At 47.4% G+C, this 16058-nt stretch overlaps 1 protein-coding gene across 3 annotated transcripts in view; it reads right to left on the bottom strand.

Moving 5' to 3' along the window:
• The window catches only part of Ippk (inositol-pentakisphosphate 2-kinase), a 38992-nt gene extending 22934 nt beyond the window's left edge, over positions 1-16058 (bottom strand). For 2 of the 3 annotated variants that reach the window (XR_003484230.2, XM_027409937.2), the window contains exons 1-6: positions 15830-16058; positions 7155-7202; positions 5479-5574; positions 4097-4163; positions 2956-3077; positions 1831-1920 (exon numbers count right to left, since the gene is read on the bottom strand). Coding sequence is in view for 2 of the 3 variants with exons in the window: in XM_027409937.2 (XP_027265738.1) it covers positions 1831-1920; positions 2956-3077; positions 4097-4163; positions 5479-5574; positions 7155-7202; positions 15830-15910 (504 nt within the window). In the remaining variant the exon portion in view is untranslated. Of the gene's footprint in view, positions 1-1830; positions 1921-2955; positions 3078-4096; positions 4164-5478; positions 5575-7154; positions 7203-15366; positions 15566-15829 lie in introns of those variants that run through there. The other variant, XM_027409938.2, reaches the window with a different exon arrangement.

Genomic DNA, 16058 nt, shown 5'->3' with positions numbered 1-16058 from the left:
AAAGCTACAGAGCAACCCTGTCTCGAAAAACCAAAAGAAAAAAATAAATAAGGAAAAATAAAAGAAAAAACACACATATACAAATAATAGATTAATTCATTTAAAATAGTAACAATTAAAAGGGGCTGGAGATAAGAGGGAGATATGGGGTGGGGTGGGGTAGTATGAGCAGAATATATTAAATACTTATAGGTGAAGTTATCAAAGAACATAAAAAAATCTTTTTGAGGCAGGGTTTTTCTGTATAGTCTTGGCTATCCTGGAACTCCTTGTAGACAAGACTGGCCTCAAACTCATCAAGATCCGCCTGCCTCTGCCTCCCGAGTGCTGGGATTAAAGGCGTGCGCCACCAAGGCCCGGCTAACTCAACAAATTTTTAAAGATTTTTTTTCCTTTTGAAAAAAAATTTATGGGTGTTTGCCTGTATCTGCACACCTCATACACATATCCACACACAGATACAAATACATACATCATTTAAAATATTAACTAACTCTGTATTTGAAAAGCATAACTTAAATGAAGACTGACTAGAAGGCTTCAGGAGCTCTGACAGTTCACTGGGTGTTGAACACGCTGACCCTCCCTGGAGGTGGAGGTCATCACGGCAGCTACTCATGGGTTCAAGGCCAACTGAGCTGTATGAGACCCTGTCTTTAAAAAGCATGAGGGGAAGGGATGATAAAGAAGGAGAGGGAGGAGAGAAGGGAAGGAATTTCATACCACTGAATCAGTAAGAAAAAAATCATCCAACATAAATAACTACAGTAACCAAAGTAGTGTGGTACTGGCATGAAGACAGACAAATACACCAATAAGTAAAAGAACAGTGAGCGCCCCTCACCTACATGCCCAGCATCTTAGAAAGGGTACCAGGACCAATGCTTAGAGGAAAGGACAGTCACAGGCACTGAGAAAACCAGACAGCTATCTATATGCAAAAGGATGAAACTGGACACTTACCCAACACCATACACAAAAACTAACTCAAAACGGCTGAGATCTAAAATCAAGAATGAAAACTCTAGAAGAAAACAGGGAAGATTCCTACCGCTGGGTTTGACAGTGACTGCTTGGCTACAACATCAAGACACAAACAACAAAAGAAAAAACAAAGATTAAGTGAACTTAATTAAATACATGTATGCATAAAAGGGCACTACCCACCAAGAAAAACAGAGAAGCACCTGCTAATCCTATCTGTCTAAGGCACCGAGAAGCTGAGTACACAGAGCATGGTAACTTGGCCATGACAGACTTGAAGTGGGAAAAAGCATCAGGAAAATAAAGGCTGCAGAAAAATGGATGGGAACGGAAAGCATGTGAGGTTCAAGCTCAGAAAGCCAGATCGTCCAGCTGCGTCACAAGCAGAGCCTCCCTAGTCTCTATCCCTGCAATGTTTACACGGGGATATGCTTAAAGGCCAGGGGTGTCACAAGAGGGGGACAAATGGGGCTTCAAGGGAGAAGCAGGAGGAGAGTAACAACACATGTGAGGGCCAGGGCTGCAGCTCAGGTGGTAGGGTGCTTGCCTGGCATGCAGGAAACCTGCCACTTAATAACCAGCCAGCATTACATAAACAGTTTAATCCTCATATATCACGTAGTGAAAGGAGAGAACCAACAAAAGTTGTCCTCTGACCTCCATGCACACAAAAATAAATTATAAACAAAAAAGATCAAAACTCTTAAACAATAATAAAGCAACTATGAGCTACTTATGAGAAGAGGATTATCAACTAATCCCTTTTAGTTTTCTGGAAACCCCAGTGGCTTCCCCTCAGGCCCAGACACCCTGTGTTCTGCCTCCTGAAGCAGACTCAGCTCTCACCTTGAGGTGCTGGTGCATGCAGTATCGGCACACCTTGTGTTTCATCTCATGGGTAACATCATTCGAGAAAGGAATAAACCCACATTTTGGCTGTAAATAAAAGAAAAAATGTTTAGGGAGAAATCACATACTTTTCAACATACACGTGCTAACTATGAGATGGAGAAGAAAAGCACCAGGTAGAAATATCTGCAGAAATTGTTGTTCTTTCAGCTTTCCTCACAGTATACAACTCTCTGCCTCCAGAGGGACAAAAGGGCAGCCCCTCACTGGAAGGATTGGTGGAGCTCTGCCTGGCTGACAGGAGCATAACACAGAGCAGCTTTGTACGATCACTGGCAGGCTGGCAGGAGTGGAGATGGGCCCAAGGCTCCCAGCTCCAAGAACCAGAACCATTGTTCCCACTGTCACTATGTAGGGCCTGCAAGGCGCCCATCTGATAGTTGCTAGGCTTCCAGAAAGCTCTGCATGTTGTCAGCACACACAACCTGAGCTTAGTGTTCTAGACAATGTAGCTGGAGAGACGTAACGTCCAGCCCCACGAGGATCACAAGGCCCAAGTACTTGGGCCAAGGCCCGCCTCAGGGTCATGGCTTCTCAGAGGTGGGAAAGAAGAGAAGAGATGGTTCTATAGGGTGGAGAAGCCTTCTAGGGAACTCGGCCAACTACTCAACGTAGGCAGCTGAAGTAAGGGCTTCTGGTCCAAGATCCAGGCCTCTGGGACCTACAGTACACAGGGCCCTCTGAAGGGCACACAGGCTTCTGTGCCCCTAGGAAAACCCTCCTGAACAGAAGCAGTCTCTAGTCAAAAGGTTCCCTATGTTTGGGTCTTCAATGCAGGAAGCAGGATGCACATGGCCAAGACTGAGAGGTTTTGAGGTGCACCCTATAATAAGAAGGGGGCCCAACATGCTTCCTCCTAGTGATCCCTAACCACAGCTTTCCAAGTGCAGGTGTGTAGGGTAGGTTTCCTCATTGTTAACACCAGGAAGGTGTGGAAAAGAAACAAGTTGAGCTCTTGAGAAAGGCTGAACATGCACCCAAGGCAGAGCCAGGGAGACTCGCTGTCTGACAGCAACCTTTCCCTTTCCCCAAAGTGTCATCCCACCATGTAGGAAAACTCACCTTAATCTCTACACACAGAATTGGCCGGTGCTCTGCAAAGTGGTAGGTCTGAAGTCTGGTTAAATTGGGAAGGCACATAGCATAACCACTGAGTGTGTCCAGGTCCTTGTCACAACGAGACTCTGGAAGACAGAACAAGAGTCACACCTGAGGGTCAAGATAGGAGACAGACAGCCCTATAATACAAGAGTAACCACATAACTGAGGTCTAAGATCCTTCTAGTCAATTTTTATTCCTGAACATGACTTTGGGGAGCTTTAAAATGTGCAACAGAAATCAGAAGTGAGAAAGAGTCGTGGGTGGCCCCTAATTCCACCACTCTCTTTGCCCAGGAACAGGGAGAAGTATACCACAGCCTCTTCCTGCCTTTCAATTCCTGATGCTTTTCCTAATTCTTGGTGTTCCTGTGTCACCGGAACATGACTGTTGGAATTGGGCTCTCAGCACCTGGGGACCAGCTTCCCCTTCCAAAGAGCAGACTTAATCCAGCAGTCATTACAAGGGTGGCAGACTTCTTGTCACTGTGAAGTATACACCTCAGCTGTGAATGGAATGAGACAGGGTGCTGAGCTGCGGCAGAGGAGAACCCTGAAGCTGGCCTCTGTCCATCTTTGTGAGCATAAACACCAGAGCCCGGAACTGCCCAGCACCCTCCATCTCCTGCTCCTGCCCCAGGCGGGACCCAGAGCACTATTACAGCTTATGAATCAAATCAGGAAGGATTTAACTGGGAACAACTCTAGAGCATTATTGCCTGGTGGTGTCTATAAAGAGACATTTTCACAACCAACACATAGACTTTACATGTTTGATCAATGACCAGGAAAGAAAAAGCTTTAGCTGGGTTCTTGCCAGCGAAGCCCACCAACAAATACAAGAAAACAGGACATGGGAGTGGGACCTAAACCTCTGGCCACAAAGCTGCTGCAAAATGCCAAAATACCTGGGTTGAATATTTCAAAGCCTTTTAAAATTACAAACAAGCCAAGCATGGTGTGTATGCCTTTAAACCAAGGACACCGGTGGATCTCTGAATTGAAGGCCAGACTGGTCTATACAGTGAGTTCCAGGACAGATGGGGCTACATAAAAGACCTGTCAAAAAAAAAAAAAAAAAGCAAACACTGTTCAACACCCTTACCTGGTCTTTCACACTGTATTTTTAAACACAGTTGTTTCACAAACTCTAAAGGCAGCTGAACAACTTCCTGTAAGAAAACATACAAAACATAGAGATTACACAATGTCCTGAAAACTGTTAATGCCTCAGAACTATGCACAGTTAAATAGTGAATTTCACAGTATGTGTATTTTATCCCCCAAAACAGTAAAAAAAAAAAAAAAAAAAAAAAAAAAAAAAAAAATCAATGTGCTGATTTGGCGGTAAGACCTAATCTATTGTTTTTCAGAACTCATAGAGGTTAAAGAGGCAAAAATAGTTCAGTTTTCTAAAGGCAGCTAGCTCTTCTCACAGCCAGCCAAGATCCATGACACCAGTGACTAGCCACATCAACAGTATCTCCTGTCACAGCCCCTCCTGGTCCTGCAGTGTCTGTAGGTTACACAGAGTAAAAGCCTCAAGAAAGCCTGGCAGCAGCTCAAGGTCTGACAACACGGGGCTCACAGGGCTCACGGAGCTGGTACACTCCCTCAGCTGTATTTGCAACTCTTACAATGCAAAGAAACCTGCATCAATGTAAACCATGTTCTTCACTGCCATCCATCCCTGCCCTGTGTTCTCAGAGTGGCAGAACTGTGACTGGCAGAACTGTGACAGCCCCAAAGTGACAAAGGAAACCTGCCTAGGACAGAACTGCTGCCTCAGGGAAACCCAGCTGGCCTTCTTCACCCAGGCTCAGCCAGAGACTCCCACTCTAGCATGCCTGTAAGAGCATCATTCCCAGCAGAGGGCATCTCCAACACCTTTGTCCAAGAAGGCAAATCCTGTGGAAAAACTGCAGGAACCCTCCTAAGGGTCACACTTGATCTCCACACATCCCCAACACTGGACTCTGTGGAGGACAGGCTACAAAGAGGCAGCCAAGGAAACACAAAATGGAGGAGACTTTCAAAGCCCCAAGCTCACAAGACAGGTCAGGTCAGAGAAGCAGGCCAAGGAGTGTCCCTTATCTAGTCCCTCCCCACTACAGGCCAGCTGCAAAGACAGTAAACCCAAAACAGTAATGTTAAGGTTTTCAGAGTTTTTCTTCTAAGGCCCTCACTGAGTATCATCCATAGCAACTCACACCCATGCTCACATCCACAGCCTCTTCCAGGAGCCTCCAGGAATGGGCCCTCATTGTTCCTTAGCCCACAGGAACACAGGGCTCAGCTCCCTTCGGGTTCAAGGATAACAAAAGTGCTCACTGGAAAACTTCACTACACAGGAAGGGCTGAGTAAGTGCCGTATGGCACAGCAGGTGAGAAAAGCTTAAAGACTGAGTGCACAAGAGCTATCTATCATTGAGATGTCAATATTGTCAGAAATGGATGTAAACCAAGGTGTGAATAAATAGCACTTACCCCACAGTGAACATAGTTCTCCCCCAAAAAGTCTTTCATAACATTTTTGCCAAAGTCCACTATGTTCTGCAGATGCTGAAGTATCTCTTCTGAGGTCTGGAAGAGACAAGCACAGGGCAGCTTCAGGATGGACCTTCAGGCAGAACTCCCAATACCACCCCCTCCCAGAAGTCCAGCTCAGGACAGACTAAGCTGCCATCCACGTGTGCTCTAAGTACCGTGCACCCCACAAACCTGTGAAGACTCACTGCCCATCCCCAGCAATGTGCTACATGGTCACAGTATATGAAGATACCCACAGCTCCTGCAACTGGATCTTGTCAGAACTTAGCCTGACAGAAAATCTCAGAACACACCCAGTGGCCCTGCCATTGCTTCTGATAAAAATCCATCTGGGGACAGGAGGATGATCCCATGACTCCGTACCAGGAAGACACTGCCCGAAAGACCTAACAGGGCATCCACTGAGGTGGGGTGCATACACACTACAGTCACCACACAAGGACAGACAGGAGAGAAGAGGCTGAACCCACCCCAAGACACATGTGACAGAATCAGAATACCTTGGATCATTAGCAGCTGAGGTAGGAGCCATAGGATGTTCGGGCCCCACCCTATTCCTTCAGCCTGCTCAACCCACCTTTGAATTCACTCCCACCCCAGTTAAAGGCAACATTCCTGCCTGCTCCTAGGAGACAAGCCTTGAGGTCCTCTGTCATCTGTACCACCAATGTCCCATAGCTCCGTGACCTTTGCCCTCAGATTTTAACACACTGTCTCCCAGATGCTCTAATGAGACACTGAATCATCCATCAATCGTGTGCATTGGACACAATCTCCTCAAAGAGTCCCACTTTCCCCCACTGTGTTCTTGCCCCCAGAGGCCAGGTAAGCCCTATGTGGCTCACAGGCAGCTGGCCTTGTGCAAAGCAAATCAGGCCTAGGGTCTAAGCCTCCTTCACAGCATGTGCTGGAACAATAGGAGCAGATAAGAGGCTGTGGCCAAAGGAACCTCCAATACTCAGTTATCTACCTGAGATTCACCAGGAAACAACTGCAGCTCAACTTGGGTAGACAGGTCGGCAGGCAAGCCTTCGTGGAGGGTCCACACACTGCACGTGGATGACTTAGCCAACACAACCTACTGTTCCACCTGAACTTGCCCACTGTGACGTTAGCCTACCCAGTGTGACACACTGTACTTTCTCACACACAATTCCGCTGCATTAACTAAGGAACTCATCAATATCAAGTTGAAACCTGGCCCAGGGAGCCTCTAAGCAGGGCCCACAAGCTATGCCAGGGCTCATACAGACAGACCTACCATGGAGTGACACACAATGACACAGAGGGCCTGTTAGGTCTCGAACATCAGGAATGAGGGCCCACTACTTCCCACATTAAACGATTATATCATACTTAAATTTCTACAATTAGCATTAGTATTTCTGCACTGGAGGGCTTAGGATACATCCTAGAGTTAGAGCACTTTCCTGTCCTGGGCAAAGTCCCAGATACATACATACATACATACATACACACACACACACACACACACACACACACACACACACACGCGCGCGCGCGCGCGCGCGCGCGCGCACCCGCGCACCCCCAAGAAAACATCCAGGTCTTAAGTAAAGGCTGTGATGACTGTAGCCAATCCACAATCTTACCTTCTTCTTATTTGGAGGAAACTTCAGAAAACGCAGAACTACACAGCGCTGTTGGAAAATAACACAAAGCGTGATCAGTACTGGTCCAACACTCCGGAATAGAGTCAGTGGTTGTGGAGAAAGGGCCAAGGGCAGCATGGAGGAACCCAGTTGGGGTCATTTTCAGGAAGCTTGAACAGGCAGCCAGCAAAACCTGTGGCCTTTGACCCAGCCCACTCATTCCTAGATATTTATCTTAAGGAAATACGGAGGCTAAAAATCATTATCCAGGAGCTAGTGAGATGGTTCAGAGGTTAAGAGCACTGGCTGTTCTTCCAGCAGTCATGGATTTGAGTCCCAGCACCCACTTGGCAGCTCACAACCAGCACCAGTTATGTACATGGTGCACAACATGCCAGAAAGACACCATGTGGTAGGGAACTCCCTGGGGTAATATATGCCCAGGTACAAGTGCAGGCCCCTCAGAAGGCACTGAGTGCCCTAGAACTGGAGTAGAGGCAGTTGTGAGCTGCCCAAAGTTGAGTACTGGCAGCTGAACTCAGGTCCTCTGGAAGAGCAGGACATGCTCTTAACCTGTGAGCGATCTCTCCAACCCTCTTGCTTTTTTTTTTTTTTTTTTTTTTTTTTTTTAATACACTCTCCCTGTATAGCTGGCTTCAATTCATCCTGTTCCTACCTCCCAAGCACTGGGATCATAGATGTGTGCCACCAAGCCCAACTCATTTTTACATTCATCAAATCACAATTTCTAGCAAGATCCTGTTTCAAAACCAACGAAAGATGTTTTTTTTAAAGCACAAATTGTTAAATGAAGTGTTCACACTGTCTCTTTGGTAAAGAGTTCTGAAAGGATGCTCATGACAAGTACAGTAGCATTTCCAGGTTACAACAACCACAGTTTTGGGTCTGGTGTTTGTTTTTGAAGCAGCCTCACTTCAGAACACAGTATGCAACCCAGGCTGGCCTCATGATATTTGTCCTGTCTCAGCCTCCCAAAGCTGAGGATTGAGTTTCCAGCCAGCCTGGACTACATAGAAACTATTTCAAATAGATATGAACATCCCCACCCCCCACCTCCGCAAGCTGAGTGTGGTGACATACACACGTAATCCAGCCATAGGAAGCCTGAAGCAAGAAGCACTTCCATGACTTCCAAGCTGATCCAGGTTACATACAGCATGAAACCCTATCTCAAAAATGGCTTTTAAAATGGGGGCTGGAAAGATGGCTCAGAGGTTAAGAGTACATACTGCTTTTGCAAAGGACCCAAGTTTAATTTCCAGCACCCACATGGCAGCTAACAACCATCTGTAACTACAATTCCAGGGAATCTAATGCCCTATTCAGGCTACTGAAGGCCTCAGGCATGTATGTGGTACAAAGACTCACATGCAAGCAAAACACCCACACACTGAGAGAATATAAGTAAGTCTCAAACTTTTTTTGTAAAAACACTACAGTAGTTGGGGGTTACCTAAGAAGCAGCAAAGGCCCTGTAGAGATCCCCAACCATGCACACCGATCCTCTTATGCCAGTTGGCACCTCCCAGTCTCCCAGTTCATCTTGTTTAATTTAAATGTTTTTAAACTAATTACTTTTAGTCAAAATACAATTTTAATTTATAAATTAAAATACAATTTCTTTCTTTCCTCTCTCCAACCCTCTCATATGCCCCATCCCTCCTCAATATCATGGCCTCAACAATTTACAGTTTTTTTTAAGGGTCTAGGCAAGGTTATATTGTCCGGGTTAGCCTTGTACTCCTGGGCTCAAGAGATCTCCTGCCTCAGCCATCCAAGTAGCTGAGACTACGTGAGAACTACAGGCATGCCCCACCAAGAACAACCTCTCCAACCCCTCTTGCTGAGTTCCATTGCCCTCTGGAGCCATTCTTTGGATGAACTGCTGACCAACTATAGAGCTGAGTGCCAATCCTGGCTGCAAAGTGGAGATCCAAGGCTACAGACTACAATTTCGCCTCCTGTGCTCAAAGCAGGCACTACCAAGTAACCTGAGAATCTCGGGGTTAATGGTCACTTTGTATCTACAGAAAAGCCAATTATAATCAACTTCTAGAAACTCTTTTGAACGTTGGTTTTCTCTTCACCTGGGCACAATAGCGCTGCTCTGCTCAAGAACCTGTATGATTATAGTCCCTCCAACAATTAAGGAAATGTATGTCAATGACAGGAATGAGTACATTTTCCAAGGAGAGCCTGGCCATGCTTGAACATCAGCACAAGACACACGGATGCCCTGAAATCAATCAGCAAGGACAGAGCCCCGCTGCCCTGCCCTATGTGTAGGGAAGCCTCACTCTGTCCCACATAGATAGGGAGCCCTCAGGAGCCAAGACTGTTCTCTCAGAGATCTACTGCAAGCAGAAGAAAACAGTCTTTCTCCACTTCCCAGGGAGCTAATAAGTGCACAACACTGTAGCCAGGCAGGCCCAGGAAGGGTGGTGCTAGGCAAGTCATTTGAGCCTTTCTATCACAGGAACTCCCACTGTAACCTCAGACAAACCAGTTCAGAGGGCCTGTGCACACAAATGCCAACAATAGGAACTCACTGACCACACACATGGCAGCATCTTAGTAGTAATATGAACTCAGATTTCCAAAGTTCCTGCCACTGTGTTCCTGATACACACAAGACAGCTGGCCTATTTACAAATGGAAACTATACATTTCCTTTGTATATTAAGGTAGGGGTGTGTGTGTGTGTGTGTGTGTGTGTGTGTGTGTGTGTGTGTGTGTGCGTGCGCGCGCACATGCTCGCATGAGCATCAACATAACTTAATTCAGAAAGCAAGTCTCTAGCCTACCAAGAAAAAACAGTTAATATATAGCTGGGCAAGGTGGTTCATACCTGCAGTCCCAGAACTTGAAGCTGAGACAGAAGGACAGCAGCGTGGTCCACAGAATAAGTTCTACTCCAGCCTAGACTACAAAGAGACTAACTAAAAGCCATGTGGGGCACATATCTTTGATCCCAGTAAACAGGAGACAGAGGCAGATCTCTGTGAGTCCAAGGTCAGCCTGGTCTACAGAGAGAGTTCCAAGCCAGTCAGAGCTACAAAATGAGACCATCTGGGAGGAAAAGTTCCTAGGAAAAAAATATTGTTGGCTCCTCCTTGACAACATAAATAGCATCACTATTCCCCCAGCACACATGAGCATCATCACTACTGCAGACCAGCATGTGCAGGCACCAGAGGACACTTCTGAACTACAAACTACACCACATGAATCCCAAAGAATAAAATGTGGAAAGCCAGGCCTGAAGGGAAGCCCAAACATTAAGGTTTTGGCCCTTGAGGTCAAGGTCATGTGCAATGGAACAGTTTGGAGGTAGGCCTGAATCCTAAGGGCATCTCCACATCACATTTCCAGTTGTCCAGCTCCATGTGGCTGCTGAGTTGTCAACTATAAAGGGCTGGGGTTCTGGCCAGTCCCAGGCAAACACATGGACACAAGCCTTGTGAGGCCTACGCAGCAAAGCCAATAGTGCTCCACTGGTTCTCCATTACTGGACCATTGCTACACAAGGTGTCCTCGGCTATCCCATCCATATGCCGTAGCTCATTGCTACACAGGGTGTCCTCTGCTATCCCATCCATATGCAGTAGCTCAGCCTCTTCACCAACCACAGGAAGGCTCTCCCTTCCCCTCAGGCAGCCCAGACCATGACAAACTAAGAAAAATCTCAATGCAGTGATGGATCCATTTCAAGGAAAACTGTTTTCTCCACCCACACATTCATCATCCACAAACCCATCTCCAGAAACCCACACATTCCTCCCCCAGGAGAACAGTCATCAGCTTTAAAGGTCAATGTTCGTTTGTATCAGCACCCAGACAGTCGGCTCACTAGACCAACCAACCTTTCTAAAGGGCCTACCCTGGCCTCGGTGGGCTGTTACAGGAAATGAAGAGCAGAGGCCATGGGGGAGCGTCCAGTGACAATGTAAAACTAGTGAAAAATCAGCCCCCAAACAGCTCCCATTAGCAAAAACTGGTAAAGGAGGTGTCAGTGGTCAAAGGAGACTAAAATAAAGACAGCCACCGAGGATTTCCTGCCACCAACAAAGGCAGGAACATACTACTCTGTATAAAAATACAAAGTGGTAGAAGATAAAGTGGCAATCACCCAGTAGCTCCCCACTTAGATGATTTCCAAACACTTTTCCAGTCCTTTGACAAGGTGGTAAGGAGATAACCCAGCAAAGGGCCATGAAAGATCCCAGGAAGCCCCGATCACTGTCAAGGGAAGGGATACAAAAGAGCATCTCCCTTCAGGATATTGGCCCCAGGTTCCAGAAACAGTATTCTACCCAGCCCCTCCCAACCAACCATGAAGATAATTTCCAGATGGGAGTCACTGTATGTCCCAAATGTGTCACCTGAAACCAACTTCCACACAGACTCTCAGCCTACAAGAAGCAAACCACTGACATCTGGAACACAGCCAAATACACATCCTCAGGACCCAAGAAACAGGAGGCTAAGGCATTTCCAACAGTGCCTCTCAGCCTCAATGACAGCTAAGAAAGAGCCCCAGGGACAACAAGGCAGACCAACAAAGGATAAAGCCGTGACATCGGCTCCAGAAGCACCAGCACCCTGCCCAACCTCCTTCCAACCCTTTGGTAGCTCTACCTCAACCTCCTAGCCATCCACCCAGGGTGAAGAGAACACAGGTGTGAACCATGCGGGGAGGTCACAAAATCAAAGAATGTACTACACATTGATGGCATCCTGAAAGACCAAGGGGAGCTATGGAGACACACCAGGCCAACTCCATGACCCCTAACGGGTAGGTAGTGACCCCAACAATACGTGGAAAGGAGTCAAGCTCACAGAAGCCACAGGTGGAGTCAGAGAAATACAAGCAAATATCAGAGCCCCTTGAACTGCCCATCCAGACTGTGTGATGAGGGTAGGCCAGCACATAATAGCCTAGCTCTCTAAACACACTAAAGCCTCCTGAATTGCTTCTCTCTGAAAACAAAGAAAGGTACTGAGAGCTGAACTCTTGAATTTTGACCAAGCAAAAAGGAGTCAGGGAGGGAGAAAGGTTACCTCTGAAAATGTAAATGTAGAAAAACAAACACATCCTTATACTAGCAAGGCAACATATGGCTACACATCACCCAAGGGAATATGGAAATAAATTCTAACAACACCAGATTAAAAAATAGTGAATATGCAGAGAGACAGGATTTGACCAGACCAAACCACCAAAAGAAAGAAATTATTTCAACAGCATCAATCTGAAAGACCACCACTGAACATCTCAAGTGTAGAACGTGTCATTTCTTCAAGAGATGCCAGTGACAAGAGTTCAAACTCTTCCAACCAGTTCTGGGTAAACACTGAACATGGTCCCAGGGTTCAGCATCTCTACAAAGGAGGCTAATTCCTCCAGCACTGAAAAGATGGTCTACCTAAGCTATCACAAATAACCCTGTGATGGACATCTTTGTGAACAATATCTATTTTCACTTCCAGTTTTCTCCTTATCAAGCACATGAGAACAGAAATTAGATCCAAAACTACAAACTTTAAAAAACTTATTTGTCCTCTTTTTTTTTTTTTTTTTTTGTCCTTTTCACATGTTGTTGGGGTTGCCACCCCTTAGGAATCTGTCTCCACAACTCCCCTTGGGCTCCTCAGGATCTCATCAATGTGTGATACCTTCTTTCACTTTGTGACCTGCACTATGGTTCACACCTATGTCCTGTTCAACCCTGGGATAGTTTTGATGTTGGGAATTGAACTCAGGGCCTCAAGCATGCTAAGTGCACATTTTAACACTAAATGACACCCACAGCTCCTTCTTCCTGACTCTAATACATAGTTAATGACGATATAGGTAATATAAAAAGTTTTAGTTTTTTGTTTTGTTTTGTTTTGTTTTGTTGAGACAGAATCTCACTAGGTAGCTCTGGCTGGCCTGGCACTGGCTAGATAGACCAGACTAGCCCAAACTCACAAAGATCTCCCTACCTCTGGCTTTCACAGTGCAGAAAAGATTTTTTTTTTTTTTTAACAAAAAGAAGAGCCAGGCTTAGCAGCCTGTAATCCCAGCTACTCAAGAGGATGAGAAAGATGGCTTGAGCCAAAGAGTTTGAGGTCAGCCAGGACAACACAGTGAGACTCACTCTCAATCAAGCAATCAAATGATACTAATGTAAACAGGTAGCTACTTGTAGTATTTTGACGTATTTTCTTTCAGTCACATGTAACTACAATCACACTACCTGTCTGTAATTTCCTTTTTCCAGTTAACATTATTAACATTTCCCCACATTAAATGGGATATTGGCCTAGTTTTCCTCATTCATCAATATAAAATAACCATGTAAACTGTTTACATTGTGATATAAGTTAATGATAATTAGAAAACTCATATCCTAACATACAAGGCCGAGAGAGAAACTGAGATTACCCCTAAAGCTTGGTGTTCACACCTAAACAGTCCAGACACTATATAGTTATAGAAATGATCTGGGGCTCTCCAGAGTCTCTGAGAGGCTTCAAAACCAGACCAACCTGCAATGAGCAGTTTTCAAGTTTTGATGGGGGGGGGGGGTTCTTTCTGGGCAGACTAAAGAACAAGGCTTTCTGGTTACCTCTGTCAATAAGGAATGACAGCTCTGCATAGTAACAGGAGAGGGCATTGTTTCCCCTGCACCTCATAGCCAACACAGCCCAAAAGGCTAGATGCCCTTGACAACAGAATGACAAACAAAATGTAAAGTAACCTCACAGATTCTGAGCCAAAACCAACAATGGAAGTTTACGTAAAGGCAGCAAGCAAATGCAGCTGCCTTGTGAGAGTTAAGCTGCAATGGCCTTGAGGGAGGGAGGCCACAGGCTTTAATGACTGAAACAAGTGTCATGCCCTCAGGCTGCAGGGAGAAAAACCTGTGCTGAGATGCAACACGTCCCTGCCCAAGAACCCCCACAGGATCCATGCCTGTGGCTGCAGACAGGACAGTGACCAAGCTGCTGGCAGCCTGTCTGCACCAGATGGGTAGGGGATACTTCCCAACGTTCTGTACCTGGGAATGGATACACTGCAGCGATGTCACAAATGAAGATGTAACTCAGAGAGACAAGTAACAATGGAACCTTCTGGAGATATCCCTGCGAGTAGAGGGTATGAAGAATAGAACCCTGACACAACTCCTCTCTGATCTGGCAGGCTCTTCTCCTTCCTGCCTACCCAAGCACGCTCTATTTACTCCTGCAGCCCTCACTGGGCTCCTCCACCCTAAGATCCCAAGACCTATACACCACAGAAGGCTCTTCTCTCATTCCGTTTGCACATGGCAGAACAACACATTTTCTTTCAGTGCCGCTGGCCAGTGACAGTGCAGATGTCCCCACCTGCATACCCAGCTCTTGCAGGAAGGGACTAAGGATAGCTGTGCACACATACTACAGAGGAGGGCTGACAGGGGACTTTTTAAGAGCTTTTCAAATCAGGGGTTGATACTAGCTCAAAAAAAGTGGCCACAGCTGGAGAGACTTGGTAACGGTCTCGGTCACTCTTGGACTGGATGAGGCAGGCCTGGGAGGCTGAGCAGAGAAGCAAAGTTCACTTTCTCTCAAATGGGAAGGAGGGCTCCGGCCATGCCCAGTACCCAAAGGAGCAGAGAGCCTCTCCATCCCACTAAAAACATCGGATCTCCTTGGTCACAAAAGGCATGGGGGGGGGGGGGACACAAAACAACAACAAAAACAACACTGCCTTCCAGGCTTTCTCATCCTTGGTCCACAGTCTGAACAAATACAGCAGTAGGGCAGAGATGGCAGCCAGACTCAAGGCCCAAGCGCTAGGCTGCTCAACACTCAGTACAGGTGCGTACAATCTTAACCTCATGAAAACAAAACGCATGCTATCCCTAGCTTCAAATTCCTAATGCGGCCTACTGCTCCTCTGCCAGTGGTAGCGCTGGGACTCACCCCAGCTCCCGGTGCTATTCACCTTCTCACGTGACACCTCCTGCCTTCTACTCCCCAGCCCACCACATTCCTGCTAGGTTGTATCAGACGGCAAGATGTCAGAGCCTCTGGGTCTGCACATAAATCCAGACGACTCCCTTCCTCAATCCGCCCGCTTGGAAACCACTGCATCTTCTGAAACTCCCTTTCAAGTTGAGCGAAGGAGAAACCGCTGGAAGTTTATGATCTGGATGCGAACCTGCGGTAGCGCCTGCTGCTAACAGCAGCCCCGTGGTCTCTGGAGGTTGAACTCCACGCCGAGAGTGACAGCCAGCACTCTGGGTACCTTCGCCGGTGCTGCCCTGCCAGGCCCTGATGCAGGCTCAGCCGCTGACCCGCCGTGGCCTGGCAGGAACCTGAGCATCCCAGCGGGGGCCGCACAGCGTGAGGCCACGCGGCACCCACGGGGTGTGGGAAAGGTACTGGGGGGGGGGGGGGACACAGGGACCTGAGAAGGGACACTGGGAGGAAAGGAGGGCCAACCGAGGAAGGGGTGCCAGGGATGAGTAGGGAGCCCGGCGTTACTGCGGGGAGGAGGGTCCCCGGGAACCACCTGAGCGGAAGCTGGAGGCGGAGTCCCGACCCAGAGTGGAAGGTACCAGGCACAAGGCTGCCGCAGCCGTCGCTGAGGCCCGGAGCCGCGCTGCCCGCCAGCCGCTCACCTGCGCGTGGGCCACCACAAGGCTCTTGTTGCCTTCGCCGTGGTAACCCCATTCATTCTCGTCCATCTTCCCCTCTTCCATGCCCCGGCGCCCTGGAAGCTCGCGGGCCGGGACACGGAGACGCGAGCTGGAGGCCGCCCGCCTCGCTGGGCTCCAGCCGCAGCCGTCTGAAGAAAAGCGCCTGTCAGCTGCCGCCTGCGCTCTAAGCCGCGGCTACTTGCAAGCAAGG

Source organism: Cricetulus griseus, chromosome 3 (genome assembly GCF_003668045.3).
Source record: "Cricetulus griseus strain 17A/GY chromosome 3, alternate assembly CriGri-PICRH-1.0, whole genome shotgun sequence".
In the NCBI taxonomy this organism is placed as follows: Eukaryota; Metazoa; Chordata; class Mammalia; order Rodentia; family Cricetidae; genus Cricetulus; species Cricetulus griseus.
This window is presented reverse-complemented; position numbering and strand designations above follow the sequence as displayed.